Source organism: Heterodontus francisci, chromosome 30 (assembly GCF_036365525.1).
Source record: "Heterodontus francisci isolate sHetFra1 chromosome 30, sHetFra1.hap1, whole genome shotgun sequence".
NCBI lineage: Eukaryota > Metazoa > Chordata > Chondrichthyes > Heterodontiformes > Heterodontidae > Heterodontus > Heterodontus francisci.
Window position 1 is genome coordinate 7331734 of NC_090400.1, and position 14804 is coordinate 7346537.

General features: G+C 45.5%; 1 protein-coding gene across 9 annotated transcripts in view; it reads left to right on the top strand.

The window, feature by feature from the left end:
- camkk1a (calcium/calmodulin-dependent protein kinase kinase 1, alpha a) overlaps positions 1-14804 on the top strand; it is a 362000-nt gene that overhangs the window by 283394 nt on the left and 63802 nt on the right. For all 9 annotated transcript variants that reach the window (XM_068010057.1, XM_068010055.1, XM_068010064.1 and 6 more), the window contains 3 exons: positions 3107-3143; positions 7926-7947; positions 8049-8137. In XM_068010057.1, coding sequence (XP_067866158.1) covers positions 3107-3143; positions 7926-7947; positions 8049-8137 — 148 coding nt within the window. The remainder of the gene's footprint in view (positions 1-3106; positions 3144-7925; positions 7948-8048; positions 8138-14804) is intronic.

Sequence of the window (14804 nt, forward strand, 5' to 3'; positions counted from 1 at the left end):
TAAACTCCCCACTGGTCTCTCTCTCTCTCTCTCTCTGCTGCTCTGTTAAACTCCCCACTGGTCTCTCTCTCTCTCTCTCTCTCTCCCGCTCTCTCTCCCTCTCTCTGCTGCTCTGTTAAACTCCCCACTGGTCTCTCTCTCTCTCTCTCTGCTGCTCTGTTAAACTCCCCACTGGTCTCTCTCCCTCTCTCACTCTCTCACTCTCTCTGCTGCTCTGTTAAACTCCCCACTGGTCTCTCTCTGTCTCTCCCTCTCTCTCTCTCTCTCTGCTGCTCTGTTAAACTCCCCACTGGTCTCTCTCTCTCTCTCTCTCTCTTCTGCTTTGTTTAACACCCGACTGGTCTCTCTCTCTCTCTCTCTCTCTCTGCTGCTCTGTTAAACACCCCACTGGTCTCTCTCTCTCTCTCTCTCTCTGCTGCTCTGTTAAACTCCCCACTGGTCTCTCTCTCTCTCTCTCTCTCTCTCTGCTGCTCTGATAAACTCCCCACTGATCTCTCTCTCTCTCTGTCTCTCTCTGCTGCTCTGTTAAACTCCCCACTGGTCTCTCTCTCTCTCTCTCTCTCTCTCTGCTGCTCTGTTAAACTCCCACTGGTCTCTCTCTCGCTCTCTCTCTCTCTCTGCTGCTCTGATAAACTCCCCACTGGTCTCTCTCTCTCTCTCTCTCTCTCTCTGCTGCTCTGTTAAACTCTCCACTGGTCTCTCTCTCTCTCTCTCTCTCTCTGCTGCTCTGTTAAACTCCCCACTGGTCTCTCTCTCTCTCTCTCTCTGCTGCTCTGTTAAACTCCCCACTGGTCTCTCTCCCTCTCTCCCTCTCTCTCTCCCTCTCTCTCTCTCTCTGCTGCTCTGTTAAACTCCCCACTGGTCTCTCTCTCTCTCTCTCTGCTGCTCTGTTAAACTCCCCACTGGTCTCTCTCTCTCTCTCTCTCTGCTGCTCTGTTAAACTCCCCGCTGGTCTCTCTCCCTCTCTCTCTCTCCCTCTTTCTGCTGCTCTGTTAAACTCCCCACTGGTCTCTCTCTCTCTCTCTCTCTCTCTCTCTCTCTCTGCTGCTCTGTTAAACTCCCCGCTGGTCTCTCTCTCTCTCTCTGCTGCTCTGTTAAACTCCCCACTGGTCTCTCTCCCTCTCTCTCTCCCTCTCTCTCTCTCTCTCTGCTGCTCTGTTAAACACCCCACTGGTATCTCTCCCTCTCTCACTCTCTCACTCTCTCTGCTGCTCTGTTAAACTCCCCACTGGTCTCTCTCTCTCTCTCTCTGCTGCTCTGTTAAACTCCCGGTTGGTCTCTCTCTCTCTCTCTCTCTCCCTCTGCTGCTCTGTTAAACTCCCCACTGGTCTCTCTCTCTCTCTCTCCCTCTGCTGCTCTGTTAAACTCCCCGTTGGTCTCTCTCTCTCTCTCTCTCCCTCTGCTGCTCTGTTAAACTCCCCACTGGTCTCTCTCTCTCTCTCTCTCTCTCTGCTGCTCTGTTAACCTCCCCACTGGTCTCTCTCTCTCTCTCTCTCTCTCTCTCTCTGCTGCTCTGTTAAACTCCCCACTGGTCTCCCTTTCTCTCTCTCTCTCTCTCTCTCTCTCTCTGATGCTCTGTTAAACTCCCCACTGGTCTCCCTCTCTCTCTCTCTCTTTCTCTACTGCTCTGTTAAACTCCCCGCTGGTCTCTCTCTCTCTCTCTCTGCTGCTCTGATAAACTCCCCACTGGTCTCTCTCTCTCTCTCTCTCTGCTGCTCTGTTAAACTCCCCACTGGTCTCTTTCCCTCTCTCCCTCTCTCTCTACTGCTCTGATAAACACCCCACTGGTCTCCCTCTCTCTCTCTCTTTCTCTACTGCTCTGTTAAACTCCCCGCTGGTCTCTCTCTCTCTCTCTCTGCTGCTCTGATAAACTCCCCGCTGGTCTCTCTCTCTCTCTCTCTGCTGCTCTGTTAAACTCCCCACTGGACTCTCTCTCTCTCTCTCTCTTTCTCCCCCCCTCTCTCTCTCTGCTGCTCTGTTAAACTCCCCACTGGTCTCTTTCCCTCTCTCCCTCTCTCTCTACTGCTCTGATAAACACCCCACTGTCTCCCTCTCTCTCTCTCTTTCTCTACTGCTCTCTTAAACTCCCCGCTGGTCTCTCTCTCTCTCTCTCTGCTGCTCTGATAAACTCCCCACTGGTCTCTCTCTCTCTCTCTCTCTCTCTCTCTGCTGCTCTGTTAAACTCCCCACTGGTCTGTCTATCTCTGCTGCTCTGTTAAACTCGCCACTGGTCTCCCTTTCTCTCTCTCTCTCTCTCTCTCTCTCTGATGCTCTGTTAAACTCCCCGCTGGTGTCTCTCTCTCTCTCTCTCTCTGCATTTCTGTTTAACTCCCCGCTGGTCTTTCTCTCCCTCTCTCTGCTGGTCTCGTGCTGTTTCTCTCTCCTTCCTGTCACTCAGTTAAACTCCCCGCTGGTTTCGCTGTCCTTCTCTATGCTGGTCTCACTATCTCTCTCTCTCTGATGTTTTGTTAAACTTGCCACTGGTCTTGCTCTCTTGCTCCTTCCCTTCGCTCTGTTAAACTCCCCGCTGGTCTCACAGTCTCTCTCTCTCTTTATGCTGCTGCTGTTGCACTTCCCACTGCTCTCTCTCTCTCTGCCACCTCTCTGCTACTCTCCCCACTGGTCTCCCGTGGACACTCTCTCTCTCTCTCTCTCTCTTTCTCTCTCTCCTTCCCGTTGCTCTGTTAAAGTTCCCACTGATCTCACTCAGTACCATGTTCTCGCTGCTGATGATTTTGCCTATGCGGGAAATCTTAGCTCCAATCTTTCGCACTGAATACACTGTCAGAAGTGCCATCTTTCAGATGAGACATCAAAGCAAGGCTCTGTCTGCCTTTTTAGGTGGGCATAAAAGTTTCCATGGTATTATTTCGAGCAAGAGAGCGGTAGTTCTCCCACAATATTTATCCCCCAATCAACAGTACTAAAACAGCTTATCACTTTGCTGCACATGGGATCTTGCTGTGCACAATTTGTCTGCTGCGTTTCCTACAACAGTGACTGCACTTCAAAAGTACTTTGGGATGTCCTCAGCTTGCGTAAAGCACTGAAGAAACACAAGTCTTTCTTTCTTCCATGTGAATTTCCTCTCTCCTTTATATTCCAGGTTTTGGATGATTCCACTGAAGACAATCTGCACATGGGTATGTGATTGAATCTCTTCGACTGGAGTTGTAGTGTTTTCCATTGACACTTACATTAAATTCGTGTTTTACAATCTGATAAAAATGATACGTGCCTTCTGAACCTTGTTCTGCGGTGAGGTAACAGCATTCTGCTAAGCCCATCTCGCTCCTAGGTAGTAGCCCTGGGAGAGCATCATGAGGAATATACAGCTTTTAATTAAATAGATATCGGAGCTGAAATCCTGCAGGGGCACCTCTGCTGATGTTCCCTCTCAGCAGCAAACCGGCTTGCAGTCTCAATGAAATGCCGAGAGGCTGAGAGAACTCCCACAATGAAGGCCAGAGTGATTGTATGGATTTTAAGTGATGTTTTAAAATACGTGTGATTGTTGATGTTAGTGATTCTGCCGTGTTGTCCAGCAAACCATTCATATTGTTTCCTAATTTGGTAAGGTGATGATGTCACTTGGGCTGGTTAACATAATTATGAGTTGAAAGTGCCATCTTGTTATTCCTTCGACAAACCTGTCACTCAGCTGCTCAGTGAACATTCACCAGAATCATATTGGGGCTTAAAGGGTTTTTTTTCTTATTCTTTCATGGGATGTGGGTGTCGCTGGCAAGACCAGCATTTGTTACCCAACTCTAAATACCCTAGACAACTGACTGGATTGCTCGGTTACTTCAGAGGGCAGTTAAGAGTCAACCACATTGCTGGCCACCGTAGGCCAGGCCACGTAAGGATGGCAGATCTCCTTCCCTGAAGGGCATTTTTATGACAACCGACGATAGTTTCATGGCACCTTTACTGAGAGTAGCTTTCAATTCCAGATTTTTATTATTTAATTGAATTTAAATTCCACCAGTTGCCCTGGTGGGGTTTGGGCCTCTGTCCCCAGGGCATTAGCCTAGGCCTCTGGATTACTAGTTCAGTGGCATTACCACTACGCCATCGTCTCCCCAAATTAAATTATGAGGCCAGGTTGCATAAACTTGGGTTGTATTCCTTTGAGTTTAGTAGATTGAGGGGCATTCGAATCAAGGTGTTAAAAATAATAGAGATTCTGTAGGGTACGTACAGAAAAACGATTTCCTCTAGTGGGGAAACCCAGACAAGGGAACATCACTTAAAATTAGAGCGAGGCAGTTCATGAAGCACTTCTTCACTCGTAGGCGAGGAGAAACATGGAACTCACTTCCCCCATAGGCTATGAATGTTGGGGTCAATTGGAGCTTCCAAGGCTGAGATCGATAGACTTCTGTTGGTTTATCAAGGGATGTGGAGCAAAGGTTGGTAAACGGAGTTGAGTTGCAGATCCGTGCTCTTACCTCCTGCAGGAATCTCAGTTACCCAACCTTTGCCCATGAAATAATGGTGGATAAAGGGCAGAGGATACCATGGAATTTCCCAACCTCCTGATTTGAATATTGACAATCCCAGCAACCTGCAGGTGATGAGGCAACGGTAGAAGGGAGGGAGAGTGCTTAGCTGTGGCCCACCCTCCCCTTTATTCAGCCTCCTGTTGGCAATGTTGGTCCCATTCTCACCTCAGAAAGTCATGGGGTCAAGCCCCACTCCAGACATTTGAACATGGAATGCAGGCTGACACTGCAGTGCAATACTGAGGGAGCGCTGTACTGTCTTTCAGCTAAGACATTAAACTGAGGCTCTGTTGGTCTCTCAGGTGAATGTAAAGTATCCAATGGCACTGTTTCAAAGGAGAGCAGTGGAGTTCTCCCCAGTGTCCTGGCCAATATCTATCACACAATCAACATCACTAAAGCAGATTATCTGGTCATTATCACATTGCTGTTTGTGGGAATTGGCTGCCACCAGTTACATGAGAATAGTGGCTACACTGCGCACGTACCTCATTGGCTGTAAGTGCTTTGAAACATCCTTAGGTCATGAAATACAAGACTTTCTTTTCCTATAGTACTGCCTTCTCCTGTTTTGGGGCATCCAGCTTTAGTATTTCTCTTTTCCCTCCCAGCTTCTCATTATCCTGGAATATTGGCGGGGGTGAAATTCCATTTCGGCAGTAGCACAAAATGGGTGGTAGCAGATCATCCGCCCAACATACAGCATGCCCGATCTTTCATTGCGTTTGGCAGGTGGACAGTGAGCTGTCAATCATTAGCACCTGCGTCGCACCCTTACCAAAGTTGAATTCTGCCCCCTTTGCGTCAAATGTTTTGTGGTTCCATTTTTCCTTCAGAACATCCAGAATATCGGCACAAAGGGGAGTACCCAATGCCGAACTCGTGGTTTTTGCAGGAAGCAGAGAATGGCTGTTGCATAGTGTGCGGCCAGTTTGGTTCTGCCCACATTTACAGGCAGAGACTGCCCCCACCCAGATTTACCAGAGCAAGGCTACGGGCCAAGTGCTGGAAAATGGGATAAGAATAGTTAGGTGCTTGATGGCCAGCACAGACACGATGGGCTGAAGGACTCTATGACTATAAGCAGGTGGACCTGGAAGGCAGTGGCAGAAACGATGCCGTCTGTTGCAAGGATTCCTGCAGCTGAAGTGCACGAAAGGTCTGGCTTTGCCAATCATTATAATGGCCCTCAAATTCTCTGCTTCCAGCAACTTCCAGGCAAGCTGCCATGTAGTCCTATGAAAAGGGTGAACTGGAGGGACAAACAGGACCACCCTCTTCTCTGTGACTTCATTCTCCGCCTCTCCAGCCAGCTAACAATGGGCTGGAGTGTTGCCTTCTCTAGACTAGGTTTCCTACCAGTGTTTATTGTAAGAGCCACTGGGCCTTTTCAGCCATTTCTGTTACTTTGGCAGAAGATCGGGAAAGGTACATAACCCATTTACATGAAGTTATGGTGGCCTGTCGGGAGCATCTGTGAGGAAACTCTGGGCAGTTAAGTCTTAGAGCACTGTATAAAGCTGTAATGTAGAGATATTAGGATCCAAACATTGTGTGGCATTATGAAGTAATGAACAAGCAAACAAGTCATAAATTTGGTGAGAAGTAATAAACACTTAAACTGATATTGAGCACAGTAACAAGTGAGAGTGATGAACCCATGTGTATGAAGTTCTCCTGTTAGTTTAACATTTAAGATGGTCACATGGGCTTTTTAACATATTTGATACTTGTTAATGTGCTTGATATTTAGCAAGCATTTAATACTTGTTAACATGTTCAAATACTTGTTAATGTGTTCAATATTCATTTAGTTGTTTATTACTTGCTAAGGTGTTACCTGTCAATGTGATGATACTTGTTTACATGTTCGATACTTATCATAGAGTCATTACTGCACAGAAGGTGGCCATTCGGCCCATCAAGTCCATGCTGGCTCTCTGTACAGCAATCCAATCAGTCCCATTCCCTGCTCTATCCCCTAAGCCCTGCAAGTTTAGTTCTCTCAAGTGCCCATCCAATTTCCTTTTGAAATCATTGTCTCCACTCTCCACTTCCACCACTCGCTGTGTAAAAAACATTCTCCCTTGCCAGAAATCTTGGCTGGAATTTTACATGGGGGTAGAGGCCTCGCACACCAGCCAGAAAGTCGGGGGCAAGCCCGCCTCCGCCACATCTCAAAGCCACGCCATGATTTTATGTGGCCCAGGCCCTTAATTGGCCTCGGGCGGGACTTCCGCCTCTCTTAGGCAGGAAGTCCCGCCTTCAAGAGCTGCTGGCCAATCAGCAGGCCGGCATCTCTTCAGTCCCAGCAGTGCCACCGTGAGTGGTGGCCACTGCTGGAACTGCACCCAGTGAGAGGAGCAGCAATGGAGGAGGCCCCAAAATCAAGGTAAGTGTATGGGGCCTCGCCGGAGACAATCGGCTGAACCCCAGCGAGGAGGGGTTTTCAGTCAAGAGGGGCAGGTGAGGTGCTCCAGTGAGGGCAGCTTGTGCTGTGGTAGTGGCCCTCTGTGGGGCACAGGATGCCTGATCAGGAGGCCTCCCCCTCCGAGCCTGCAGGGAAGCTTCCAGGCAAAATGCCATCGGCAGTGAGAGGAGGCCTTTAAGTGGCAATTAATTGGCCACTTAAGGGCCTTAATTAGCCTGGGATGGGCAGGCCATTTGTCACTACCCCCACGACCCCAACCCCACCACTGTTTGTAAAATTGCAGTGGGGTTGGGAAAGTGACAGGAATGGCACCCCCTGCTTCCCATTTAATTTTATGTACACTCCCTTCCCGCGGGGGTGTAAAATTCCGGCCCTTAAATCTATGACTCCTTGTCCTTGCACCATCAGCTAACAAGAACAGCTTTTGCTTGACTACCTAAGTTAAGCCATAATCTTGTACACTTCTATTAAATCTCCCCTCAATCTCCTTTGCTCCAAGGTGAACAATCCCAGCTTTTCCAACCTAACCTTGTAACTAAAATCCCCCATCCCTGGAATCATTCTGGTAAATCTCCGCTGCACCCTCGCAAGGACCCTGACATCCTTCCTAAAGTTTGTTTGTTTCTTGCTTGTGGATATGTTAATTCATGCTAACATGTTTGTTATGAAGAGCACAGCTCGAAAGGCTGTGAAGCTGATTTTTAATAGTCAAATCCTAAAGTTTTTACAATTTGCTTGCACATTCACATTTGTTGGAAGCCAGGAGGAAGCAGCGACAAGATAAGGAAACAGTTTAAATAACTTCGAAAGGAAAATCGAAACATCTGAAGAGATAGATTAGCTTAAATTATACAGAACAAAAAGAAAATTAATGTTGAAATGATTAAAATTTTAAGTTTGTTCCATTACTCATCCAAAAACTATTGCCACATTCTTGTTTGAGTTGATATATTCATCTGTTCATTTTCTTTTTCTTGTTCTTTCAGTATTTGAACTTATGAGTAAAGGGTAAGTACTGAATCATTATTAACAAAGTTATTTTTTAACACTTGCTATTGTTGCTAATCTAACTCTCTCATTCGATCCAATGTGTCTTCTCTACTGTTTAGCCCTGTGATGGAGGTTCCAACTGATAATCTGTTCTCAGAGAAACAGGCACATTTCTACTTTAGAGATATCATCCTGGGCATCGAATACTGTGAGTGTTAAATATTGCATCCCCATAGCAACAGCAGCACCATTGCACATTTGATATTAATCTCCCAAGCAATACCTTCTGATGTGGTTGCTTTTCATCCCAACAATCATCTTGAATAGATTATTTTGTGCTTAAATTTTTGATGTCATTTTTAGCCATTACAGTTAACTATTATCAAACAATTTGAAACTATGGCTGTAATATTACTTGTTCCTCTGATATGTGAACTATTGTAAGACTCACAGAACTACAAGTAATATCCAAAGAAAACATGGGTTTTTATTATAACTTAACTAGAATATAGACCGCCACTGGGGGAGTCACACCAACAGACAGCTCGCCTTATTGGGCTACACCCACAAATCCCTGGTCACGTGTGATACCACTGTTAAACTCCAGAAAGCTGGTTATGGAAGGATAATGCTGGAGCCTATCTTTACTCAGTTTCACATTTATTGTACTGAGTAAAAGGATTACAAACATATAGCTTCTCACTCAAACCCTCCTCCAGTCTCAGTAAGTGTCTGCTTATAAGTGCTCAAGTAAGACCTCAGTTAACCCCTTCCACCTACATTTGGTTAAACAATTGATATGCAATTAACAGATTAACAATGACATCACTTCCTCCGGTGACCTTAAATTACAGCTTCTTAAGGTGGTCCTCTTAAGGCTGTCTCACATCAATGGTAACAGATTTGGGCCACTGAAAATATTTTGAAATGTTTTACAAGGCAACTTTTTTTCCACCCTTTACTCATTTAGCAATTTGTACCCTTCACAGTTCAAAAGCAGTGAACGCTGGCTTAAATTCACACATTCGTGTTTTGGATATTCGATTGAATATCTAGGGTTAAGATTGGCTAGAAGTTTTGAGTAGAGCTTGTAAGGTGAAGCTCCCAGCAGAGAGCCTCGCCCAACTGTGGTGTGGATTGGGAAATCAGGCACAGACCTCACAGCACACCAGGTGACAGGGCGATCAGAGCTGCTGACGTCTGCCTTTCACTCTTCGAGCCACATGCCTGTGGAGAGAGCTCTGGCTGGAGCCCAGCTTCACTGTGCTCACCCTCGAGTCTTCTCTCTGTCATATAGCTGTGCTCAGAATCTGAGATTCAGTTCTTAGCAAGGATTTTATGCCATTCATTTTCCCAAACAGGTTTGGATCTTTTAAATTTAGCAATGATGCAAAAAAAAAGCAAATTGGCAAGATATTTCTGTACTTTCCATTTGCAAAGGGAGAATTTTACGATTTGGGTATGCTGCATATACCTGAGTGAATGCAAATGGATTTTGCACGAACGTAAATAGAAAACTCCTATTTATACCCAACCTGCAGAGCAAACAAGCTCTCAGGACAGAGAAAAAGAAAAAAATTGCATTTATATAGCACCTTTCACAATCTCAGGACGTTTCAAAGTGCTTTACAGCCAATGAGTCATAGAGAGATACAGCACTGAAACAGGCCCTTTGGCCCACTGAGTCTGTACTGACCAACAACTACCCATTTATAATAATCCTACATTAATCCCATGTTCCCTACCACATCCTCACCATTCTCCTACCTACACTAGGGGCAATTTACAATGGCCAGTTTACCTATCAACCTGCAAGTCTTTGGCTGTGGGAGGAAACCGGAGCACCCGGCGAAAACCCACACGGTCACAGGGAGAACTTGCAAACTCCACACAGGCAGTACCCAGAACTGAACCTGGGTCGCTGGAGCTGTGAGGCTGTGGTGTTAACCACTGTGTCACCCCCAATGAGGTTCTTTTAAAGTGCAGTCACTGGTTTAATGTGAGAAACATGGCAGCCAATTTGCACCCAGCAAGCTCGCACATTCACCAATGAGATAAATGACTAAATGCTCTGTTTTAATAATGTTGGTTAAAGGATATTGGGAAAATCTGACCCTGCAATTCTTTGAAATAGTGCTATGAAATCTTTTACATCCACCTGAGAGGAAAAGCGATGTTAGTCTGTTAATTGTGTATCAATTGTTTAATTTTATGCAGGTGGAGGGTATTAATTGGGGTCTTACTTGAGCACTTATAAGCAGACACTTACTGGCGGAGGGTTTTGAGTGAGGAGTTACATGTTTATGATCCTTTCACTCTGTACAATAAATGTGAAACTGAATAAAGATAGGCTCCAGCATTATCCTTCATAACAAGCTTTCTGGAGTTTGACAAGCAAGGCTTCAGTTTAGCGTCTCATCCAAAAGACGGCACCTCTAACAGTGCAACACTCCTTCAGTACTGCTTGGTTAACTCTTATGCTGTGTGGTGCAGGTGTGTTCAGTGTGTTTTGCTTTAGGTATTTGCCCTTCATCAGTGCATATCTGCATCATCTATTTCCTGTTTTTCTCCTTCTAAGCCTTCCTCCACTGGGAGGTAGAAGATGGCTCCTGGGTGCCAGTGTCTGGCCCTAGGAATGGGGATGAATTATTAACACCTGCAATTGCTGTATTGATGTGATGGCTCTTGGAGCCTTGAGGCTAATTTCATTCATCCACCCCAATGCCAGCCATTCTATATCTGCTGGGCAATCATTCAGAATGTCCAGAGATCTGTAAAGGCAGCACTGAGGATGGTCAAGCCCTGGTTTATGGCCCTCTTGATCTAATTTCCCAGCAAGATAAATTCAGACGAGTCAGCTGTCAATAGATTGGGGTACAAGATCATGAGAGCCTCAGTCAAGGCATTACAATAAGACCTTGGCCTATGATAAAGACCTCAGCCTTGGGGGCCTCACGTGGTGCAACGTGGGTGGTTCCCACTGTTCAAACCCCCGCCCCCGCACCCCCCCCCCCACCACCTGACCTCAGCAAGTGCATTTGTATTAGAGTTTAGCCCCTTGGTGCTTTATTTTTCAAATAACAGACAGTAACAGGTTTTCTTGAAGGTTTTTAAAAACAGATAGTCAATTGTTTATTAATCAGTATGTCTTATCCTGAAATTGTCACAACCATATCCACTCACACATATGCTCGCGCAAACACACACACACACAAGAAGAAACAGATAGAGAAGGGAAAAAAGGTGACTTTTGATGGGGGGAAAGGTTACTATAAAGTTGTTGAATTCTGTTTGAAATCAAGTTCTTGATGGATGCAGGCCTGAGATGATTGTAGATTTCTTTCTAGATTGAAGGTTCCGTTGAAGACAGTGCATTACTTATAGCTTTCACTGCTGTATGATGTCGATGTCGGATTCTGCAGCAGGGCATGTGCTTTTCTGGCTTAGCTGGAACACAAGCTGTTAGGACATTGCTCTCTCCTCCCTCTCTGGCTGTCTTTTTTTAAGTTGGAACTGTGTCACCTCTCACCTCCTTTTAGGAGACATTCTCATCTCTTTTCCAAGGTGATCGCACAATGGCCCAGGACATGGCTACTTCTCACCTTCTTTGTTTCAGAAGAAGACATTCAATTCTAGGATTTTTTTTAAGGATGGGGTGCAATTGACATGTCTTAGCTTTAAAGATTTGTCCTTTGTCTTTGTCAGATAGTTTGAATACACAAAAGTCAATCCCTTTTCTCTTAGTATCTATTTTGGACCATTGTCCACTTTTTAAAATAAAGCTTCATTTTTAAAAAGACAAAGTCCATTTTTCATAACTCTTCAGAGTTAGTCCATGATTGTTGTATCATCGCACTTCCCATGTATGTGACAATAAATTCCTATGCCCACATTTAGAATGGAAATTGTCTATGTAAACCTGTCACACTGTAATTACACCCTACTACATTACAGTGCCTACACTGGTGGGAGAGTGCAATTACAGCTTGATGAGTTTACATGGCAATTTCCATTACAAATGTGGACATAGGAATTTATGAACTATAAAAATAAAAAAGTAACCTTGGGATTTAAACTAGGAACTAAATCACATCTGTGCATCTTGACCTAATTATCCTCTGCCCTCTAATTCACTTCATCTGAAGGCTCATCTTGGTTTTGACTCCTTGGGCTGAATATTAAGGCCACTGCAATGGCCCCAGCCACTGGCCAGAAAGCCAGGGTTAACCCCGCTGCGGCCATTTTCAGAAGCCCCAGTGGCCATCAGGCATTTAACTGCCTGGCGTTGGGGTTTCTGTCCCTTTAAGGGCGGAGGTCCTGTCTCCAAGAACTGTCTGCCAATCAGCAGGTGGCAGCCCTTCAGTCCCAGAAGTGTAACCAGGAGCACTGCCCAGAGCAGCATCATGGGCACAGGTGAGTAGGGTCGTGGTTGTCGGGGCAGTCAGTCAGGCCCATGCGAGGGGTAGGGGGTAGTTGGTTGGTATTGTGGGAAGTGGGTTTTTTTTAGAAGGGGGCAGCCCTTGCTGTTGGGGGGGTGCCCTCCATGGGCCACAGGGTGCCTGATCAGGAGGGGCATCCCCCCAGCCCGCAGGGAGGCTGGTCTGCCCAAGTGGCGTTGGCTCCCCCTGCTGCTGGTAGAATTCCAGCGGTGGCCAGATGAGGATCTTAATTGGCCAGTAATTGGTTAACTAAGTGTAGTCCTCAGGTGACGTAAGGTTAGAGGGGTGGTACAATTGGGACAAAGCACCTCAGTCCCAATATTAAATGCACATATTCCGCTCTTATTTTTATAATGAAAATTGCCACAATGTTTCCATTTGGGTAGAGTGCAATTCCAGTGTAATTAATTTATATAGGTAGTTTCCATTATAAATGTGGATATAGGAATTTACAATAGAAAAAGTTGACAAGTGAATGTACAAAGTAGACTTTGAATATTTTATAGATGTTTTATGTTGTTCGAATGTAAACATAATGAACTACAGTACCACCACACAAAGCTACACTATTAGGTCAGACCATTCTTCCTTAAAAACAACAACTTGATTTATATAGCAACTTTACGATAGTAAAATATCCCAAGGTGCTTCACAGGAGTGTAATCAGACAAAGTTTACACCGAGCCACATAAAGCGAAATTGGGACACCTGACCAAAAGCTTGGTCCATGAGGTAGGTTATAAGGTGCATCTTAAAGGAGGTGAGAGGCAGAGAGGTTAGGGAATTCCACAGCTTAGGGCCCAGGCAGCTAGGGCTACCAGTGGTGGGGCGATTAAAATCAGGGATGTGCAACAAGTTAGCATCTTAGAGCTGGAGGAGATTACAGAGATAGGGAGGGGGGGGCGTGGTGGGGATAGCATGGAGGGATTTGAACACTAGGAGGAGAATTTTAAGTTTGAGAAGCTGGTGGAATAGGAGCCTATGTTGGTCAGTGAGCATAGGGGTGATTGGTGAAGGGGAATTATTGTGAGTTAGAATATAAGCAGCAGAGTTTTGCATCAGCTCAAGTTTATAGAGGGTGCAAGGTGGGAGGCCATCCAGGAGTGCATTGCAATAGTCAAGTGTAGAGGTAACAAAGACATGGATGAGTGCTTGAGCAATAGCTGGGCGTTTAGGCAGGGGTGGTGATGGGCGGTTATGAAAGTGGAGGTGGGCAGTCTTGGTGATGAGATTCATTCTCCCCCACCCGTGATATCAAGATGAGTGAGCTCACTGCATTGTGTAAATACAACCTATGTACACTTTTGCTGTAGGAATGTTATTCCGCTGTGGAATGTGCGCATTCCTGCAGTGTGCTGGATACGCATTGCAGATACTGTTCTATGATCCAACATTCATTCTGACAGTTACTCATGGCCCTTCACACTGTTTTCAGGTGCCAGCCCCCTTATTTTTTTTGTGACTGCTTTAGATGAGATACATTCTAAATCACTTCCTGCCTATCTGTGACATGCGAGGAGTTAGTTTTATGAATTTGCAATACAGATATGGAGCATTGTCCGCTAGGAACAGCGATTAGGAATGTAGGCAGGAATTCAGAAAATGTACTCCATAATGTACCATTATGTTGGGAATCTCCTCGGGCTGGTGGGGGATGGTTCTCCCCATAGTCCACCATAACTTCAGTGGAAGATTAGCAAAAACATGGTTTCTGCTGAAGATATGGCGTAACTGTGGAGGAAATATGTGGCGCTAACATCAGACCAGGGCACTCATGGTCAGACTAGTCAGTGGAGCCAAGGTAAACTGACTTCAGAACAAAACGGGATTTGGGAATGACTTTTAGAAGTGAGTAAATGTGACACTCGGTACTCCTGATTTACCCGTGAGCCTTTGCACATGAACTTAAATTTCAAGAATGTTAGTGCTGCTTGCAGCTCGCCATGACTATCCTAATGAGCTCAGTGGAGCAGTCTCTCAGTCCTGCAGCCTAATACCTAGACCCATCTATCTTATTAAGACTTTGTCCCCACTCTCTCTGCAGTGACCTGCATTGCACTCTGAAATCAGATATTAAACTTATTGCTTCCATCTCTAGAAACTTTGGTGAAGAAACCTTTAGTGTGAGGTGTGTAATTTGTGAAATGAGCCTATAAAAATCAGAAAGAATGGAGAATGCAAGTCGAGTCATTCAGAGCTGCTAGTGTCTCGCATTCTGCTGGCTGATTATTTTGAAAGTTATAACCGAGTCATTTCCTTTCAACTGATGGAAAATCTGCTATTGTTGGCCATCAGTGTTGTACTCGCCGATCACTTAGAGAGCTCCTCACTGCATTCTCAAACCACCAGACTCAGCACTGAAAACCACTAGTACTTTTTAAACCAATATCAGTGTGCTAATCCGTTTGGCAACTTTTTTTGGCATAGGAGCTTTGC